General features: G+C 47.8%; 1 protein-coding gene across 1 annotated transcript in view; it reads right to left on the bottom strand.

Moving 5' to 3' along the window:
- Nucleotides 1–1,125: 1,125 nt before the first annotated feature.
- GPR139 (G protein-coupled receptor 139) overlaps nt 1,126–21,502 on the bottom strand; it is a 46,379-nt gene continuing 26,002 nt past the window's right edge. Inside the window, exon 2 of the mRNA XM_003124564.5 lies at nt 1,126–5,764. Within this exon, the coding sequence (XP_003124612.1) occupies nt 4,830–5,764 (935 nt within the window). The 3' untranslated portion in view covers nt 1,126–4,829. The remainder of the gene's footprint in view (nt 5,765–21,502) is intronic.

Genomic DNA, 21,502 nt, shown 5'->3' with positions numbered 1-21,502 from the left:
ATGCTTGGATGACTTGGGTTTGAAGAGCTGGAAAATTATGCAATACACCCAACTCGAAAAAGGACACAGAAAGAATGTGATCTTTTGAAGGAATGAGTCAGAATCTTGCAGCCGGGATGAGGAGTCAGAGTGGAAAAGATGAAGGGCTAGGTGCCTTGGGTTCTACTCCGGACGAAAGCATGAACCTCTTTGGGTCCGGCAGCCTCACCTGGAAAAGGATGTACAAATGGAGGCTTTTCTTAGCTCTGCTGTTAATATTTACCCCAGGAAGTATGTACTGGAATTACTATGAGTCCGACTTTCTGGAGAGGAAATTTAGAGTCAGAGAGGTTGAAAACTTTGTCCAAGGCCACACAGCTAGAAAACGGCAGAGCCTGCAAAATTATAGCTTACAATAACTCACTCCAAGCCTTGGTTTCCTGACTCTGAGAGTTTCTACTTACCTTGCAGGCAACTGGGGAACGTTAATTTTGACAGCGTTTTCTACAGGAGGACAGTCTGTCAGAGCTCTTCAAGGACTCGTTCAAGGTCACATATCCAGTGAATGCTACAGCCAGGACATGAACCTGTGAATGTCTGACTTTAAGTCTAAGCCATCATGCTAGATTTCTGCTTGTGATTACAGACACCACTCCCTCGAAGATGTGTAGAGAATGTGGTCAGAAGAGAATTTAGATTTTTTTTTTTTTTTTTTTTTTTTTTGCTTTTTAGGGCCGCACACGTGGCATATGGAGGCTCCCAGGTTAGGGGTCCAATTGGAGCTGTCGCCGACAGCCTACATCACAGCCACAGCAACATGAGATCTGAGCCAAGTCTGCAAACTACACCACAGCTGATGGCAACACTGGATCCTTAACCCACTGAGCGAGGCCAGGGAATCAAACCTGCATCCTCATGGATACTAGTCGGTTTCATTAATCACTGAGCCACGACAGGAACACCCTCCCCCCACTTTTTTTTTCCAGTGGTCTTAAGTTCTGAAAAATATCTGGCTAACCAGGTGGAAGGTGGGACTCATGTCTCATCTGGTACCAGCACAAAGTATATGGAAGATGCTTATTTAAAAATATCAATCAGAGGTTTGCCATTGCTGGAGCATACCTGCAACTACAAAACACCAAGTGTGCACCATATTAGAATTTATTATAATACAAACAAGTCCAAACACGATATAATATCTAATTAAGAAAATATGAACATTTACTATTTTTCTATGGTAACATTCTATTCCATTCTTTAAACTGGAATAGCCAACACAAGAGTCTCTTATTCAGTTTAGGCAGGCTCCCCGCCCCCTCCTCCCCTTCCCCCCCGGTTGGACCAGTAGGCACCAACTGTGCAAAGTAACTTTTCCAATTGCAGGATGTTTGCAAAATTAAACTTCATGCCTTCTCATGGTCTGTCTTTTACTGTTAGTCTGTCACCTTCTTCATCTCCTTCCCATGAGACAGTTCAGTCCTCGAGTGGTTCAATAAAAAGACACAGTGTGGAAGTGCGTAGCATCACTGCGTGTCCAGCCAAGGATACAAGTCGTCCAACAAGAGGGATGCTAGTTAACAGCCTGTGAAAGAGGCATCACAAAAACCTGATCTAAGGCAATGGCTTCAGTGCCATCAACAGCAGCCGTTTATACCACAGGCTTCAAAAATCAAGGCTTTATTTCCAAAACTGGCCTGAAAGAAAAGGCTTAAAAGTTTATTTTTTTCTTAAAAAACCATCTTACGTTATCTACAAGTATTACTATAAATAATAATAAATTAAAAGTCCTTAGATTCTCTGAAACAAGTTTGAGGAGATATGTATCCACCGAAGCCCACGGGCACGTGTCCGCATTTTCACCGGAAGACGACACCTCACTGGATTGCCTCTGAGAGGCAGACCTCTTTTAAATATTATGTTATCGAAATATAAACTATCGTCAGAAGGAAAAGAGATTACCACCCTACTTGGTACAACCTCTGTTGTTAAGAGAAGTAATTAACGAGGGAACGAGGAAAACCTTCCAAAAGTACGCCCAGTTTTTGGTTTTTCAAACATCCATAGTTTTTACATACAACCAAACATGTCAAGCAGGGAACACAGAGGTCCACACGCATATCTTCCCTCTTCCATACATTCTCCCAAAAGGCATTGCTTAGCCTTTCTAGATATTGCACTGTGACTCCTTCCTGTGGAGCTCAAACGAGCATTCTTTTTTTTTCAGAGCTATGTGTTTCAAAATAAATAAATAAATAACTATATGTCTCGAGATATATAGATCTATATATATATAGGTCTATGTATCTTGGGTGTAGGTTGCCTTTGGTCAATGTTTATTCACAAGGGAGTGTGGTGGGATCGCCTGCCACACACATTTAATGAACACGTAGGCAAAGAGGGCTGCTTGGCAAAAAAGGAACAGAGAAAGGCCAGTGAAGGGGTGTGAGGAAACCGGTCCACCCTTCCATGTGATGCCCTGGGGAGCGTGTGAGCCCAGAGATATGGATCTGCTGGTCCCTCAACAAATATCAGGAACCTCTTGTCGCGAGAGCAGCCTCCTGCACCTGTGCGAGCCTGGTACTTGCTTATAGCTGTCACACGATACGGTCCCCCAGTGCCAGCCACCTCTGTCTTGTCCTCAGTGGGAGAAGCAGCAAACCTGTTCCAGCGTGGGGGAAGAAGCTTAGCCAAGTTAGGTGTTTTTTAAGGGATAGGATGTGGTCTCGACCACGGCTTCTCCCCGAGAACTTTGCAGAGGTAACTGGCTCTGCCTTTCTCCACTTGCACTGACTTCAGAACGCGTTTTGGGGTAAGACGCGGCTCTCATGCAGTCATTGCAAAGGAGGAGGAATCAGAACCCTCAGGATGAAAGTGACCTTAAGGGGACACTGAATTAGTGTGGGGGGCCTCGGCTGAAGTTTAGGGATTGTATGGCATCAGAGCTTTTTCTACCCTGCTCATTTATTGCAAGTTTCCTTCAAAAGGGTAGACCTTCTTTCAATTCAGGGGCAACAATGCCATAAAAATCCAGTCTGAGGAACCCGTAATTCCAGGGGACTGTCTGCTTTTGGTTGGGTCCCCCTGAATATCATACAATTCCAAAATCACCTTGGAAGACTCGTCAGAACAGGGATACACTTCAGATACTGGGAATCTGGGAGAGTTTTTTTTTTTTTTTTTTAAAGACAAACTGAGGAGTTCCTGTCATGGCTTGGCAATAATGCATCTGAGTAACATCCATGAGAACGCAGGTTTGATCCTTGGTCTTGCTCAGGGGGTTAGGAATCCGGCGTGGCCGTGAGCTGTGGTGTAGGTGGCAGACATGGCTCAGATCTGGCATTGCTGTGGCTGTGGTGTAGGCCGGCAGCCAAAGCTCCGATGAGACCCCTAGCCTGGGAACCTCCATATACCATGTGTGTGGCCCTAAGAAGACACACACACACACACACACACACACACACGACAAACTGAGAAAAACTCCAGCATGGATTTTGCTTTCAAAACACATCCCTGGTACCTAGGAGCCTAAGATAATGAAGTCTGTGTATGCATTAGTGGGGGCACACAGGAGTGGTGACTCCCAGGGAAGCCTCTATTAGTTACATCTTAGAAGTGTTCTTGCCTTGGACAGGCAAGGGCCGAATAAATAAACACATTCCTATTTCATTATTTTGCAAGGGATCTGGGTTAAATAGCATCACTGAAAACTGGCACCCCCCTTTTGAGCCATGTGCATGACAGGGCAGACATGCAGATCGCATGGGCACCTTGCCATCGCCATTTGTGGCCGAATGGCACTGCCAGCTGGACGGTGGGGCAGAGCCGACAATGGCTCCCTTCGCCCCTGGAAAGCTACGGTTCCTGACCCTCAGACGAGAAATCCGGTTTGGAAGTCACTTCAAGGAAAACAATTGGGTGAAGGGTTTCAGCAAGCAAGAAGGCAGGCTGGCAAAGGCTTCTCCAGGAAGCTTGCGTGGCACCACCGCATGATGTGACTCTGAGTAAAGAGATGATACGCAGCTGACACGGGGATATGTTGAAACAATGGCAAGACTGGGCTTATTTTTGTGTGTTTTGTTTTTCTGGGCTCAAGAAATCCTCCTTCCCCACCCCACCCCTGACACCCCAGGCAGGGTCTTTGTTTTGGAGGCGCTAGATAAAATCTATACATAATGGTGAATAGAAAGGCTGCAGACCCCTCACCCCCCACCCCTGAGGTCTGAGGCTCATCCTTCCATTGGTTTGGAGTCTTTCCACAGAAGTTCTGGGCAGGAGTTCGAGCAAGATTCCATCCTTCCCGCCCCGTCCCCACAATGTCACTCTGCAGAGAGGGTGCCAGGGTCCCTTCAAGACCAAAACCTTCAGTGGGACAAAGGGCACCTTGGAAAATCCCCCAACTGGTCAGAATTGTTGGCTGCTGGAAACAGCCTGGGGACCCGAGGGATGACCTCGGCTCTTGGAAGAAGAGTGTGGGTTCAGCAACCGGCTAGTGTGGCTGGTGGGTCACTTAAATGAGCAGTTGCCAGTGACTGTGGATGATGCCGCGGTGAAGTCATAGGCTCTTAAGACACCCCCTCCGATGGCCTCTTCAAATTGGGAAGGAACTTTTACTGTCCCCAGGACTTGGGGGGAGGAAAAAAAAAAAAGGCAGAAACGAAAACAAGATTCATGCTTTTCTTTCCTCTCCTCCACCTTTTCTCATCGACCTGTCTGAGAGTTGCTCAGTCCGTGGAGACAGGAAATCAGGTTGCCGCTCGCCCAGAGAGCCGATCAGCCCCCGGATGGGCCACCACTTCCCCATCAGGAAAGGGATTAGGCAGAGGCACGAGGTGCCCTCCCCACCTCCGGGGTCAAGGGGAGACTTTTATAGGCTTTCCGTTTTTGTCATACTGGTACACCAGCATCTTGATACAGTGTGAGTTGGCCGGCGAGATCCAGGGGCTACTGGTTATGGAAAAGTTATGGTGGGTGTAGAACTGGGCCGGTTGCTTCTGACACTTGATGAAGGCCTTGAGGGTGGCGGCGGCCATGGAGCGGAACCGCTTGCTGATGAAGCAGTAGAGGAAGAAGTTGATGGCCGTGTTGAGGAGGGCCAGCATGTTGGCAACGTCGGACACCACGTGCACCAGCCAGCGGTTCTGGATGGGCGCCCCGTAGAGGTGGTAGAGGATCATGACGATGCGCGGCGCCCAGAGGGTGGCGAAGATGGAGGTGATGCTGAACAGGATGGCAGTGGTCCTCCCGGTGGAGTAGCCGCGGAGGCGAAAATGGCTCTTCCGCCGGAGCTTGTACACAATGACCGAGTTCAAGATGAAGAAGATGCAGCAGGGCACCAGGTACACGGTGAAGCAGTGGACCCAGATGAGGACGTGGTGCACCGAGGTGCTGCTGTAGTCTTCCGTCCAGATGTTGGGCCACCAGTAGTAGGGGATGCTGGTCAGGAAGCAGGTGAGGTACACACTCACGATGACCTTGCGGGTGCGGGCTGGGTAGGACACAGTGTGGTACTTGAGGGGGTGGCACACGGCGATGTACCGGTCGATGGTTAATGGAACAGTGATCCAGATGGACGTGTGGATGGACGAGAATTCCAGCACTTCTATGATCTTGTCCGGCACCCGAGGCATCTGCACGTTCAGGATGAAATCTTCCAGGAGGAAGTCCACGAACACGATGAAAAAGAGGACCAGGATGTCCGCGGCAGCCAGGGCCAAGAGATAGTTGTAGGAGGATTTCTGCCTCCTGGCCACCAGCTGCGAGAGGATGATCACCGTGAGGATATTTGCTGTGGAGACAAGAGACTCCGGTTTAGGTGGGGAGCAAGAGGACTGTACTGGCTCCGAGGGGGCCCTAGGTATAGTGCACTGGGCACGCCCATAGAAATCGAAGGGACTGGGGAGTTCCCAAAGTGGTGCCGTGGAAACGAATCCGACTAGGAACCAGGAGGTCACGGGTTTGATCCCTGGCCTCGCTCAGGGGGTTGAGGATCCCGTGTTGCCGTGAGCTGTGGTGTAGGTCACAGTCGCGGCTCGGATCCCACGTCGTTGTGGCTCTGGCGTAGACCAGCAGCTGTAGCTCCGATTTGACCCCTAGCCTGGGAACCTCCATATGCCGCGGGTGCAACCCTAAAGAGCAAAACAACAACAACAAAAAGTAAAAAAGAAAATAAACTAGGGAGTTCCTTCATGGCTTAGTGGGTTAAGGACCCCATCATGTCTCTGTGAGGATGTGGTTTCAATCCCTGGCCTTGCTCAGTGGGTTGAGGATCCAGGATTGCCAAAAGCTGCAGCATGAGTCACAGATGCGGCTTGGATCCAGTGTTGCTGTGGCTGTGCCGTAGGCCCCAGCTGCAGCTCTGATGTGACCCCTGGCCTGGGAAATTCCACTGCCACAGGTTTGGCCTTAAAAAAACAAAATCAAAACCTATAGCTTTAGAGTAGGTAATCTACCCACATGGAACGTACTTAAAGTTAGCAAAGAAAAGTAAAATTTCATTCCACTCTTGTTCTCCAACCACCCAAGTATCCCTCCTTCACAGCAATCAGAGCTAATACATAATCTGTGCTTACATATGTCTCTAGGACATGCGTGCATGTAGTGTTTGCAAAAAATAGTGGCAATAAATTATTTTTCTTGGGGCCAGGACTGTTTTGAAATGCATCCACGTAATTTCTGATCAGTTTTAAGAACAAACATCTCTCCGAAAAAGATACACCTGGAAAGGCATTCGGGACTCGCTCTTGAATGATATCCCAGGGAAGAACATCTAGAAGTCATTCCACACATTTTTTTCTCATTAGTTTTCACCATCAACCCTGAAATTCAAACACTATTAATCCATGTTCGCCAACAAAGGTCTCTTAGAACTTATGTCGCTTGGCCGAAATGCAGCGGCAGGGCTGGAATCCAGGGCTTGCTCTCTCATGTGTGACTTTTGAAATATTATGCAATTGTTCACACGTGAAAAATGACTTGTAGGTACGCACCCTGGTGTATTCATCACTCAGGTTAAACACAATTTAACATTTTGCCACATTTGCTTTAGTTCTTTTTCAAAAAAGAAGGGACACTATAGATACAGTCAAAGTCACGAGGCTTATGGTATAGAGGGGAGATTTATTTATTCATTTAGTTGTATTGTGAATACAAAAAGGTACAAGAGAGTAAAAACAAAAATAAGTGCAAAATGAATAAGTACAAAAAGATACAAGAGAATTTCAGATAGTGACACTATACAGAATAAAACCAAGGGATGAGACAAATTGATGGGGAGGGGGTTAGATTGGACATTTGGGTTCAATTAAGGATGAGAAGAGGGGCTCTTCCATAAAAAGATCCATGGGAAAAGAATTCCAGGCAAAGAGAATGGCAAGTGCCAAGGCCCAGAGGTAGGAATGAAGTTGGTATTCGTGGAACTAGAAGAAGGCCTCTCATCAGTCTACTATCATCCCCATTTTACAGGTGAGGAAACTGAGGCTTGGAGCTCTAGGGTATCTGCCCAAAGCTGCACACTGAGTAAGTCAAGAGTCTGAAGGTGACTCTAGCTCTGTCTGACTTGATGGTATGTCAAGTTCTGCTTTGTTTTTGGTCACAGGAAAGGGTTTTCAGTCGGAGGAAAGTGATCCCCGTTCCCTAGGTTATCCCCGACTTAGAGAAATGCCATCATTTCTCAGAATCATCTTTCCATTCACTAAGCAATTCCCACACTCCCTTCTAGGTCCCTGCTCTGCCCCTTAGCCTATAAAAGGGTATAAATGAATAAATACTGAGGTCTCCCCAGAAAAAAAATGTTACATACAGTCGTCCCTTCACTATCTTTGCGGTATTGGTTCCCAAATCCACAGATGCTCAAGTCCCTTATAGAAAACTGCAGAGACAGTCAGCAGGCACATGAAAAGATGCTCAACGTCACTGATTATTAGAGAAATGCAAATTGAAATTACAGCGAGGTACCACCTCACACTAGTCAGAGTGGCCATCATTAACAAGTCAACAAATAACAAATGCTGGAGAGGGTGTGGAGAAAAGGGAACCCTCTTACACTGTTAGTGGGAATGTAAATTGGTACAACCACTATGGAAAACAGTACGGAGATTCCTCAGAAAACTACATATAAAACTACCATATAATCCAGCAATCCCATTTCTGGGTATATATCCAGACAAAGATTTCATTGAAAAAGATACATGCACCACTATGGGCATCGCAGCACTATTCACAACAGCCACGACATGGAAATGACCTAAATGCCCATCAATGGATGAATGAATTAGGAAGAGGGAGTACATGTACCCAGTGGAATACCACTCAGCCATAAGAAGGGACAAAATAATGCCATTTGCAGCAACATGGATAGAACTAGAGACTCTCATACTGAGTGAAGTAAGAAAGAAAGAGAAAGACAGACACCATATGATATCACTTATACGTGGAGTCTAAAATATGGCATGAATGCTCCATCAACAAAACAGAAAATATTATGGACATGTAGGACAGACTTGTGTTTGCCAGGGAGGAGGGGGAGGGAGTGGGATGGATTGGGAGTCTGGGGTTAGGAGATGAAAACTCTTGCATTTGGAGTGGATGGGCAGTGGGATCCTGCTGTATGGCCCAGGGAACCATATATCTAATCACTTGTGATGGAACAGGATGGAGGATAATGTGAGAAAAAGAACATGTGTGTATGTATATATATATCACACTTTGGGTTGCTTTAGCTGTACAGCAGAAATTGACAGAACATTGTAAATCAATCATAATAAAAATTAAAAAAAAGAAAACTGTAGCATTCAGATGGCCCTGTATCCATGGATTCTGTATCTGTGGATACAGGGGGATGAGCGTATTTATTCTGCAGAGAATGATACCACCACCATCTCTTGCTCCCTCATCGAACTCTCTTTGGAGGGTGGTGCTAAAATGTCTCCATATCCAGACTCTTTAAAAAGATTCCAGCTCCATCTAATCAGTGCTTGAAGTCAGGCAGGTCATCAACCTCAAATGAAACTGCCAAGTATACCTCTTTGACAGTTCCTTAAGTTTCTGGTAATTGCCTCTCTTGAGAAACTAACCCGCAGCCATTTGCGTTTCCCATCTATTTGGGGGCAGGCAGATTTGCTCCCCAAGGCAACATCGAGAGCCCTTAGGACATCCTTGCGATGAGAGAGATGTGTGAGCCACAGAGACCCAGAGAGGAACGGAACTGTGCCTGCGTATTGATTTTCTGAAAGAGAAATGAGCAGGTAGAATTTTCAACGCTTAACTTTTGACATTTGCTATAATTCCCCATATGGGAAAAAATCCTTTCATTTCCACTGTGGCAGCTTTCCTCCCAAAGAACAGCGATGGTGTTGACAGGGTCTGCGTGTATTTATAAAGAGTGAATGAGTGAAACGAACCCAAGCCATCACTGCCTGAAATTCCATTTCTCAGCTTTTTTCTCCAACGAATGGGCCCAAGAATCTGTTGTTGTGGAAACCTAACCAATCCAAGCAAGTCCCAGTGAACTTTAAGATCAAAATGTCAATGCTTCTAAAAAAGCAAATCCTTTCTGTCAATGGACAGGTGTTAGCTCCTGGGGAATATAAAGCCTATGTTTTGTGATCGCAAAGCTTCTTGGTTACATTCTTGGGAGAATTCATTTCCTCTGCTTTGCAGCTTACTGTGCTCCAACTTGAGAGGATCTGGGGGAGCAGCTGAAAGAACAACACAGGTCAAGCTGTCAGACCCCCCCCCCCCACTGAATGCACTGGGTCAAGGTCTTCCAGAGGTATTTTCTGGGTCCATGAGGACTAAGAGGTCCCTGCAGAGTCCTGGAAAAGGCCCTGACTGGGAGTTCCGAGTTTATTTCTCTTAATTCTGCTACATTTCCCTCTTTTTTTTTTTTTTTTTTTTTGTCTTTGAAAATTACTTTTTCAATTAGGAAAGTAAAATATACTTATAAAAACCTGGAGTTCCCCTTGTGGCGCATTGGATTAAGAACCCAACATAGTGTCTGTGAGGATGTGGGTTCGATCCCTGACTTTGATTTTTGGGTGAAGGATCTGGTGTTGCTGCAAGCTGTGGTGCAGCTCACAGATGCGGCTGAGATCCTGCATTGCTGTGGACGGGGCATAGGTCTGCACCTGCAGTTTCGACTCAGCCCTTAGCCCAGCAACTTCCATCTGCGGCAACTGCAGCCCGAAAAAGAAAGAAAAAAACCCTCCACTATATCAGTGTATAATATTATTATTAGTTCACTTTTATTGAGCATTTATTTATAAGCATCTTACATACAATACCTCATTTAATCTTTACTACCACCCTGAGGCTGGAAAAATTACCTGAGAGCATTAAGACTCAGAGATGTTAAGTAACTTCTTTGAGGTCACACAGCAAGTAAGCTGAGCCAGGACATTAAGCCAGAGTTTTTGTCTTCCTGAGTTTGTACATTTAACTATTATAGTAGACATTGGAAAGTGAAAGTCTGCCCAAAGCCCATTTTCTGGCAATATTGTGGTATCTAGTCTCTCAGATGGCCCCCAATGAGCCACATTTTCTGGCATTCATTTCTTGATGTAGACTCCTCCCCCTGAATTGGAACTGGTCCTGTGACTCACTTTTGAGCAATAGACTATCGTGGGAGTGACACTGCAAGACCAGAGAGTAAGTGAGCCTTTCGAATACTTGTTTTGGGACGCTCCATCTCAGAACCTAGCCAGGAGGAGGTTAAGCCACATGGAAAGGCCATGTGTAGAGACTGTGGTTGAAAGCTCTTGATGAGTCCCTGGCTGTGACTTTGAGAGGGACCCCAAGCAAGAGGCATCGCGTCCAGCCCAGTCAGCCCAAGAACCAGGATAAAAAATCATCAACTGTTGTTTTAAGCCTCTAACTTTTAAGGTGATTTGCTATGCTGTAAGCAGAACTCTGGGGGTGTATATCTGTGGGATACTTATATGCCTGTAATTATAAATACAATTAGTAATAAGGATGATTATCACAAAATGAGATCATACAATGATACTCTTGGTTGTGCAAGCTGGTTTTTTTTTTTTGGTTGGAACTAAATCAATTGGAAAAAGATGGATTTTTTTTCCCCCTTGTCAATAATCATGAAATATTCACCTACGCCTGGACATTATTTATTTTATTACTTTGGCCACTACAGAGCTTCATTAAGCATCTTTGTATACTTCTGTAGAATAAATCCCCAAAAGTAGAAATGCTGGTTTAAAGGGTAACATACATTTTTTCCCCTCATCTTCCCCACCTTCCTTTTCTTGGTAAAGGGAGTTAAGAGAATCTGTAAAAAGGAAGAGAGCTTGAGTTGTAGTTACCAAAGGACTTAGGTTCGATACCAGAAAGAATTTTCTGATGGCAATAGCCATTATGTGAACAAGAGCAGGTCACTGACACCAGAGCTGCGTCCTCTATGTGGGTCTTCAGAAAAGAACAGAGAGAACAGAGAGTTGCATCTGGGCTGATTCAATTCCCGGCATTACCTTCTGCAAAGCCTCCTTCTCTGCATCCAGAATTATGCTCTTGTGAATTTCCAAAAAAGAGGACCATTCACTCCTTCCAGGCGCCACCCCCTGTGTCTTAAATGCGCCCCTCCACCTTCCGGGTGCCTCTCTTTTGCACTGGAAGAATCAGCCCTCGGGTCCCTGGACACTTAAGGATGCTGACATCCAGAGCAATTCTAGTGGTGTTATTTACGCGCCGCTGGGAGATGCCTCAAGGACAGATTTTTAGGAAAAGCAATTTCTAAGCCTTCCAGGCAAGAAGTCAGCACTGCCCTTGTTTTGATCAGCAGGGGAGTAGGGATTGAATTGTGTGATGGGGCGTCGCCTCTTGGGCGCAGTCACCTCCCTTAATGATACCCGCTCCACTCCGGGACCTTGGAGCGGAGGAAGGGGAAATGAAAAGCTGGGGCTGGCTCTGGAGTTCCAGCCTCTGTTCCCTCCCTCCCCACCTCAACTCCCCTGCAGGGGCAGGGAGGGCGCTGGGTCGTCGCATCCAGAAGGGCGCAGAAGGGGAAGGAGGCGTTGCCTCTGTGGCTGCAGCAGCACCCACTATGCGGAGAGGCATGTGTGTAGAGTGGGCGATGGGCTCCTTTGCGCCTTCCCCACGGAGTACAAAATGCATTACTGTGCCCGGAACTGACCGGTGAGTGGTGAGCCTGAACCTGTGAGTCGCTATGGGCCGGGAACACGACCGCCTCGCACACTCTCCCACCTTCAGACCAGGGTCTTTGTCATCCGTGTCTCCATTGCCAGAGGATGTGCGGCAAAAGAGAGGGGCATCCAGAGGTGATTCGGCGCCGCCCCGTCTTGCCCATGCTCCTGGTGGGCACCGGCGGACACCTGCAGTGCCTCAAGGAGCAGATCCATGCAGTGTGCTACCTTATTTATTTATTTATTTATTTATTTTTATTACTCAAATGAATTTATCACATCTGTAGTTGTATAGTGATTACAACAATCTGATTTCACAGGATTTCCATCCCACAGCCCAAGCACATCCCTCCACCCCCCAAACCGTCTCCTCCGGAGACCGTAAGTTTTTCCATGTCTGTGAGTCAGCATCTGTTCTGCAATGAAGTTCAGTCTGTCCTTTTTTCAGATTCCACATGTCAGTGAAAGCATTGGATGTTGGTGTCTCATTGTATGGCTGACTTCACTTAGCGTGATAATTTCTAGGTCCATCCATGTTGTTAAAGATGCGGGTATTTCATTCTTTTTAATGGCTGAGTAATATTCCATTGTATATATGTACCACATCTTCTTGATCCACTGCTCTGTCGATGGACATTTAGGTTGTTTCCATGTCTTGGCTATTGAAAATAGTGCTGCAATGAACATCGGAGTACATGTGTCTTTGCGAGTCGTGGTTTTCTCTGGATAGATGCCCAGGAGTGGGATTGCTGGATCACATGGTAGTTCTAGTTTTAGTTTTCTGAGGAATCTCCATACTTTTTCCCATAGTGGTTGCACCAATTTACAATCCCACCAACAGTGTACCAGGGTTCCTTTTTCTGTGCTACCTTGAAGGCTAGTCCCTGCGGCAGGGATGGCATGTCTGCTGAGACCCCATGCCTGTCAAGCATGGGGAGGGCAGTCCTCCAGGGACCCTGGCACTCAGCTCCTGCCCCTCAGCTGCAATCAGCTGTACCTTAGTGCCTTGGTGCCTTAAGGATGAATTCTGTGCCCCTTGGGATGGGTGTTCCCTGAGTGTCTTTTTCTCCTTATTAAGGAGGCCCACAGGGAAAGGGGCTTTGGGTCCTGCTCCATGTTGCATGGCAACAGCAGGTATTCGCCAGAAATCTCCCAGCCAAGGTTAGACTCCCCTCCAAGAAGCCAACGCGGTGCCCCTCTGCATTTTCCCACACAGACATATCTGCCTATGTGCTGCCTCCTCCAGAGGAAGGAGATCTCAGCTGTCCAGGCCCTAAAGGCTCCTTTGCTGCTTTTGGAATTGCACCCCCACCCCACCACTGCCACCAGGATGCTCTTTTCCTTCCGCAGAGAAGGATCCACAGACTCCTGAGATGAATGTGCCCTGACTTACCTCCTCCATGCCCTCCCCCCGCCCCATGCCCAGGTCTTATGCACCTGCTGACTGACTCAGCCCCCCACCCCCTCGGGGTTCTTGGGGGCCTTTCATACCCCCATCAGCATCAATAAAACCTCCTGTCTCCATGGCAGGGTGATGGGGGAGATATTGATGAGACTTGGTGCTCAATTGTACTGGCCTCTGTGGACGGTGCCTGGAGGTCCTCAGGGGGTTGTGCCCTGGGGGCTCCTGGGAGGGGAGCAAGGAAAGGTTTCCCCAGGGCCGCTGCCCCTCCGTGTCCTTCCAACCCCAGATGCTGCCCGCTGCACTGGCCCGGGCCACCCTTGCTTCCTGTTGTTCCACCTGCTCCAGGGCAGAAGCCAGGGAATGGGTCCAAAGGGTCATTCGGTCATTTTGCTCTTTGCAGGCTAAACCTCACCCCAAAGATCCAGGTATCTGAGAACCTGTCTTCGTTGGAAGAGGTTGTGAAGTGAAGTGATTCATCTCCCTCAGCCTCAATTCCTACATCTGTGAAATTGGCACCCTTCTAAATCGTGCCCTCAGAGGCTGTTGGAAAGAGAGATGAAATAACGTGTGTGTAAAATGCTTGGTGTAGCTCCGGGCACACAGTGAGCACTCCGTAAACGTTAGCGACGGTGACTTTTTACACCTGGCCCCTTCAGTTGAGCCGGCAGTTATTGAGCCAGAGGCCAGATCCTGTGCTAGAAGCAGAGATGAATAGGGAAAGAGTCTGAGCTCTCAAGGAATCCACAGAAGATTCTCCTTTACCTCCATGGATCATTCCAGACCTTGCAATCCTGGCACCTTATTGCCTCTTACCCAACCAATCGTGGAGCTGCAGCTGTGTCCGCACCCCCCCACCCCCCCCACCCCCGTGTTTCTGCTCGATGGAGAAAAAGCATTGGCCATGATCTATGGAACTATACCCTTAAGAGCCATTACTGCATGATGACTCGGGCATCTCTGAACAATTCTCTGAAATCGCCTTTGTTCTTTTTCAATGTTAGTTCTTCTTTTGCTAGCTCTTTGCTTTTCTCTGTAGCTTTACTCTCATGCCCTTTCCTAATATTTTTTGGAGGAGCCCAAGAGGTGCTACCACCTGTGGCACTTGAGTGGGTTCCTTTCCCAACAAGGATCAGTGTTTCCTCCTTCCTTTGACTCTCCCTTTCTAGGATCTCATGCCAAGAGTGTGAGCACAGCCTGAGGCAGGAAAGACACAAATATTCCATCATCAGTTGATTGGTAGGGGCTGCCGGCTACCATGTTGACAATATTCTAAAACCAGGCCTGGATCTTAGCAGTGCTGCACTGGATTGGCGATGCCTGCCAGGGTGGACCCAATGCGGTGGATTTGCCAGGAGGAAGTCTTGGGCGCTGGATCCATGGTGCAGCCTTCTTTTTCCCCAGAAACTTCCCAACGTAGTCGTTTCCACTGTAGACCCGGGTGAGTTGAGACCTAGCAGAGCTGTCCTTGTGGAGGAGTACTCAGCAAGAGCTTAGATGGCTGCCACCCCAGGGCAGTCTGACTCAGGGCCACAGAGAAGTGAGTCAGCATCCAGGCGACTGGCCAATCAGTTGCCCTTCTCTTGATAATAACATTGGTTCTGGCTTTTTGACCAGGGCAGCGTCTTTGGAGAACCATGAAAACTACTGGAGTCTCAAGTTGGCCAGCAGATTTGAAAGTCTCCAAACCATGCTTGTCAGTGCCAAGGTTCATTTTCTTGTGACTGCATATGTTGAACACCTACTATGTGCTGGGTGGCTTTGTAGAGATGAGATGATCTTATGTGATTTTCTGATGAATATTTTTTTTACTTTCAAAGTTAGGCATTTAGTGTAAATGGTATTACAAAAATGTTGCTTTTCCATCTACGGTAGTGATAGCCCATTTCTAATACAACTTTAGTTTATTTATTTATTTATTTTTTTGTCTTTTTGCCTTTTCTAGGGCCGCTTCCACGGCATGTGGAGATTCCCAGGCTAGGGGTCTAATTGGAGCCATAGCCACTGGCCTTCACCAGAGCCACCGCAACGCTGGATCCTAGCCGTGTCCGCAATCTACATCACAGCTCACAGCAACGCAGGATCCTTAACCCACTGAGCAAGGCGGGATCGAACCCGAAACCTCATGGTTCCTAGTCGGATTCGTTAACCACTGATCCACGACGGGAACTCCTAGTTTATTTTTTAAATTTATTTTTGTTATTTGGTCTTTTGAGGGCTGTGCCCATGGCATATGGAGGTTCCCAGGCTAAGAGTCTAATTGGAGCTGTAGCTGATGCCTTATGCCACAGCCACAGCAGTGTGGGATTGGAGCTGCATCTGCAACCTACACCCACTGAGTGAGGCCAGGGATCGAACCCTGTGTCCTCATGGATACTCGTCGGGTTTATTAACCACTGATCCATGACGGGAACTCCTAGTTTATTAAAAAAGTGAGTTGATGTAAAAAAAAAAAATACATAAGGAGATGACAGTGCAAGCAGAATGCAGGTGCTCTGCTCTCCATTTCACAAATGAGCAAAAACTAACCCTCAGAGAGGGTTAGCCACCTGCCCAAGCTGGCACAGCTGGTAAGTGGAAGAAGCATTTTGAAAGCACTTGATGGTGCCATTCTGGGTCAAGTTCCATACCAAGTGATGCATGCAGCTGCGTTTTCTCAGCTCTAGAGGTCTGTCACAGAGACAGATGGGGGCCGAGCTGGAGGTGGCTCCCCAGCCAACACAGAGCCAAAGTTATTCCCGAAAGGACAGGCTGCTTAAAATGAGAGGCATGAGTTTGGGAGTCTGGAGGAGCTGGGTTAGCATCCCAGATTTGCACATTTCTAGCTGGCACCCTTGGGCAAATAAACACAATGAGCTTCGGATTCCTCACCAGTAGGATGGGAGCATGTAGCAAGTGGTCAGTTACTGTGAGTGTGATGACCCGTCCAGGGATGAGGATGAGCCGAACCAGGTGGAGGCCTGATGGGGAGGAAGCAACACCTGCTGAACTAGGCGGGGGCTTCTCCTGATGAATTTCTTTCTTTTTCTTTCTTTCTTTTTTTTTTCGTCTTTTTGTCTTTATAGGACTTCACCCGTGGCATATGGAGGTTCCCAGGCAAGGGGTCAGATCAGAGCTACAGCTGCCTGTCTGGGCCACAGCCACAGCAACGCAAGATCTGAGCTGCATTTGTGACCTACACCACAGCTCACCACAACGCCGGATCCTTAACCCACTGAGTGAGGCCAGGGATTCAACTGGCAACCTCATGGATGCTAGTTGGATTCGTTTCCACTGCGCCACGATGGGAACTCCCTCCTGAGGTATTTCTTGAGGATGGGAGAACTGGCTCTAGGAGAGACCTCATTTCTCGCACTCGGTCACTGCAAGGGCCCTTCGCACTGCTGTGGGTGACATATCAAAGTCATTAAGAGAGTAAATCCTAAGAGTTCTCATCACAAGGGAAACCTTTTTCCCTTTTCGCGTTCTTGTCTTCTTGTATCCATTTGAGATGACGGATGCCCCTAAACTGACTGTGGCAATAGCTTCACAGTATGTGCCAGTCAAACCATCATGCTTTACACCTTAAACTCAGCCAGTGATGCATGTCAGAGACAGCCCAATCAAGCTGTGACAAAAGAAAGCAGCCTTAGCCTTCCCAGTGTTGTTAGGAGACCCCTCTGGGCTAGACTGACCTCTCACGTGGACTCCTGGGTACTCCTGGATAAGCCCCTTCCCTCCTCAGAGCCTCAGTTTCCAGATCTGCAAAGGGAGCCTGTTCATAACAGAGCAACAGTAAAGGTAGTATCACAGCTCCTATCTGGCGAGAAGGTGGCTGGGAACGGAACAGGCACATGAGAGAAGGAAGGGCTTCCAGACACAGGGAACAGCATGTGCAAAGGCAAAGAGACAGCACAGAGAAAGCTCCGCCACCATTCTCTCAGGGTGGCTCACAGTTAGCAAGTGTTTACTACGTATCAGGCCCAAGATGTATTTCTTCTTATACATGAACATATTTCGTATCTATGACATTAAATATGATCTAATATTATAATATCTAAGAGTCAATATCCAGTATGTAATCTTTGATAATAAAGTATTTACTATTTTCACCCCCCATTTTTTTTTTTAATGTCCTCCCCTGTGGCAAATGGAAGTTCCCTGGCCAAGGGGTTGAGTCTGAGCTGCAGCTGCAGCCTACGCCACAGCCACAGCAATGCAGATCTGAGCTTCATCTATGACCTATACTGCAGCTGCAGCAATGCTGGGTCTTTAACCCACTGAACGAGGCCAAGGATTGAACCCACACCTCACAGAGACAACATCAGGTCCTTAACCCACTGAGCCACAGCGAGAACTCCTCATCCCCCCGCCTTTGTTTTAGATGAGAGAGATTGAGGTTCGGAGGGTGAAGAAGTTTACTGAGGTTGAATGCAAAAGTGTCAAATGCCCCTTCCAAGTTCTCTTAGTCACACACACCTGTCAGACGGGGCTGAGCACATGCAACGAGAACTGTTACCTTTACTAGTAAAATTTCCCTTCAGCAAGCACTTACTAGGTGTGGCTCTCTTGCTAGAGGTTTTACTTGTATCAGATTTAATCCTCATCCAAGATTAAGAGATAGGTGCTCTTAATATCCCCATTCCAGAGATGAGAACCCTGAGGCTCGGTGGGTTAAGAGTCGGGCCCAGATCAGACATCCAAGGTGTGCTGGACCGAGGATTCAAAACCAGTGTGTTAGATGCTAGACCCATTCAATGCACCTGCTCATCCAGATGTTCCCATCACTGAGTTGAAGGAACTGACCATTAAGTAGAAATGGGCCAGTTCTTTCTTTCTTTGTTTCCTTTTCTTTTTGAACAGGGTGTATCAGCTGGCATGGATGTGGCGTGAGGTAGCCAAGGGAAGAATTCCTTTCAGAGGAGTCGAAGTTCCTTCAAGAATGCCCACCACTCCCAGCCTGGGAATATGTGACACCTTCGCCTTATGCTGTCTCCCCACATCTGATGGTCCTCCCACCTCTAGTCCTCCCTGGGGTTCGCCCCAGGTGCACGGTTTCTGCCACATGGCCGTGCCCAGACTCGCAGCTGGTGGCTGCCATGTGCATAGGATGCTCATTTGTTTCGCTGTTTTGTGGATCCAGGGCCACGGCTGCTGGGTGTCAAGGGATCAACAGGAAGTCAAAGGTTTCTGGGCTCCTCATCTGGAGTTCACAGGGGTGTCAGAGGCTAATTGTGGCTCTGCTCGGGTTGTCGCTGTTTGATTAAACGTCTTGCGCTGAGCACCATCCATCTGCCTCCCAATGGCTGCCAGGGGTAGGTATTTTTAGCTGTGGGCAAATAGCTTATCAATTGTGCATACAAAATGCAGCCAACCCACAGCCTGCCTCTCTGTTGCCTGTCGTCTTCCAAGCTGACAAGGACAACGGGAGAGTGAAAGGAGGCTGGCACTCACTCATTCCAACAGATGACCTGCCCACTGTGCCCTAGGTGCCATGGTGGACCTTCGGATGCAGCAATGAGCAAGGCTGCAGGTGAAGGGAGTCCACGTGGAGCTTACAATCTATTTTCACCTCGTAGAGTTCTGCACTGCTACCTGTTTCTTCTGCGGCCTTGGATGAGTCACGTCTGTGGGCCTTTCTTCATTCAAAAAGCTGGGCGCAGCGTTCCCAGGCGCCGGGGCATTTTCTCGAGCCCATGGGGAGAAAGTGGCAATGGTTCTGAGGCTTGGAGAGGCTGCATAGCAGTGTGAAGGAGGAGCTGCTGGGATCCAGGAACCGTCCGGGCAAAGGGAACGGGGCCGTGGGCGACACAGTCCAGGACCAGGAATATAAGAGATAAATTAAACAAATAATTCTTCAGCCAGTGACCCAAGCTGTCTTTCTAGCCTGAAGTTTTCTCTTCCCATGGCTGCTTCCTAGGGGCAGCTAGTTGCCTTGCAGCCAAGGCCACGCATAAACCTCAGCAATCTGCTGTTGACTTGGCATCTCCAGCTGCTGTCTAGTATTAGATCTGCATCAAGTGTTTCCAACTTAAAAGAAGGACAAGCAGCGTTCCCATCGTGGCACAGCAGAAACGAATCCGACTAGCCTCCATGAGGACGCAGGTTCGATCCCTGGCCTCGCTCAGTGGGTTAAGGATCTGGCATTGCCAAGAGCTGTGGTGTAGGTCGCAGACGCAGCTCGGATCTGGTGTTGCTGTGTGGCTGTGGTGTAGGCCAGTGGCTACAGCTCCGATTCGACCCCTAGCCTGGGAAGCTTCAGATGCTGCAAGGGAGGCCCTAAAAAGAGAAAAGACAAAAAGGAAAGAAAAGAAAAGAAGGAAAAGCAATACCATGTGGTATGGGGAAAAACAGCAATGCTCACTAGTATATACAGAAGTCCCGGAGCCTGTCGTTATGGTCAGTCGACTCACCCAGGGTTGCATTGCGACAGACACCACCAGCATGGACCACAACCATCACGGCCACCACTTTGATGATCTGGGAGACATTGCAGGGGCTCCCAGTGCCATCCCAGAAAGATAAGGGGCCAAGGAAAAGATTCCAGAGCCAGGCTGCTAACGTTCAAAATATGCCCCTGCCGCTTTCTAGCTGTGTGACCTTGGACAATTTCCTTAACCTTTCTGTGCCAGTTTGCTCATCCACATAAAAGAAAAGGACACAGAACTTCTCACAGGTGTTTTTGAGCAAATGAATTCATACCTGGAAAATGCTGAGCACAGTCCCTGGTCCCATGCAGGCTACCCAATTTTACCGTAATAACTATGAGGTCAGAAATCACAAAGGGCTTTGCTTATTATTCTTCCTATATTGCCAACCTCTTAACAGAGTTTTGGGTGTATAGTAGGTGCTCGAAATACCTATCGAATGAATGAATGAAGGTCTATGTACATGGGTTAATGAGGCATTGTAGACATGCAGAAGGGCTTTGTCCTCATTTTGAATAGACTGGAAGATTACTAAGTATTTACCGCAGAAAATGAGTCAGGTGATATGATCAAGGGTAACTGGAAAGTAATTTCGTGTTCCGGGTGTGGGAGAGATCGTTTCCAGACTATCAGCTTCTCCAGAAGAGGTTTTGTGCCAGCATCTTCCATGTGAATCCACTTTCAGTTCAACATAACTTCAGTGATGCCCAGCTGTGTGCCAAGCCTGGATCAGGCTCTCGGGTACAAGACCCTGGGCTCAGGATGCCAAGATCTTACTAAATAAGTCATTCCAAGGCAGCAAGAGGAATCATTTCAAACTCCCTGTTCCCTTTAAAGGCTCTATGCCAGGGCTTATAAGCTCAAATGGCACCAGGGCCCGGCAGGTGACATTAGTGAGCATGCGAGGGCCTTGGGTGAACGGTACAGCTCATATCCCTTTCTTTCTTTTTTTCTTTTTCTTTTTCGGCTGCCCGTGGCATATGGAGGTCCCAGGCTAAAGATCTGACAGGAGCCGCAGTTGCAACCTACAACGCAGCAATGCTGGATCCCTTTAACCTATTGTGCTGGGCCAAGGATTGAACCTGTGTCCTGGTGCTGCAGAGATACCACCAATCCTGTTGCGTCACAGCTGGAACTCTCTCCTCCCCCTTTCAAGAGGGCAGACACTGTTGACACACATACACAGTGTGGCCCACAGACCATTAGTTTGAGACCTCTGCTCTATAGCAGCATCCAGTGTTTCTGCACAGCCAACCAGGTACCTCCCAAACCATCCGCTCCCTCCTGCATCCCATACACAAGCTCTTCACTTTACGAGCTGTTGCCTGAATATGCATGGCTCTTTCTTAGCTTTGTAGCAATGCATGGGCTATTTCTTCTCCCTGGAATGCCTCCCCTGCCTAGACCCCTTGGATTTTTATTTTTAAAGGCTTCCCTGATCTCAGCGCACGGAGGCAAGCACCTCATTGGACACAGCATTGCACACATTTTCGTAATGATCTCTTTCAAAATCTTTATCACCCATTTGCTGGGAGCCCCTGGAAGACAAGGACTGTATCTTT

The sequence above is a fragment of the Sus scrofa genome, chromosome 3 (genome assembly GCF_054392235.1).
Source record: "Sus scrofa isolate SSC_HxYL_T2T_F1_AM1 chromosome 3, Sscrofa_HxYL_maternal_Yorkshire_Landrace_v2.0, whole genome shotgun sequence".
NCBI classification, from domain to species: domain Eukaryota; kingdom Metazoa; phylum Chordata; class Mammalia; order Artiodactyla; family Suidae; genus Sus; species Sus scrofa.
The sequence above is the reverse complement of the archived record's forward strand: the minus strand, read 5'-3'. Positions and strand labels throughout refer to the sequence as shown.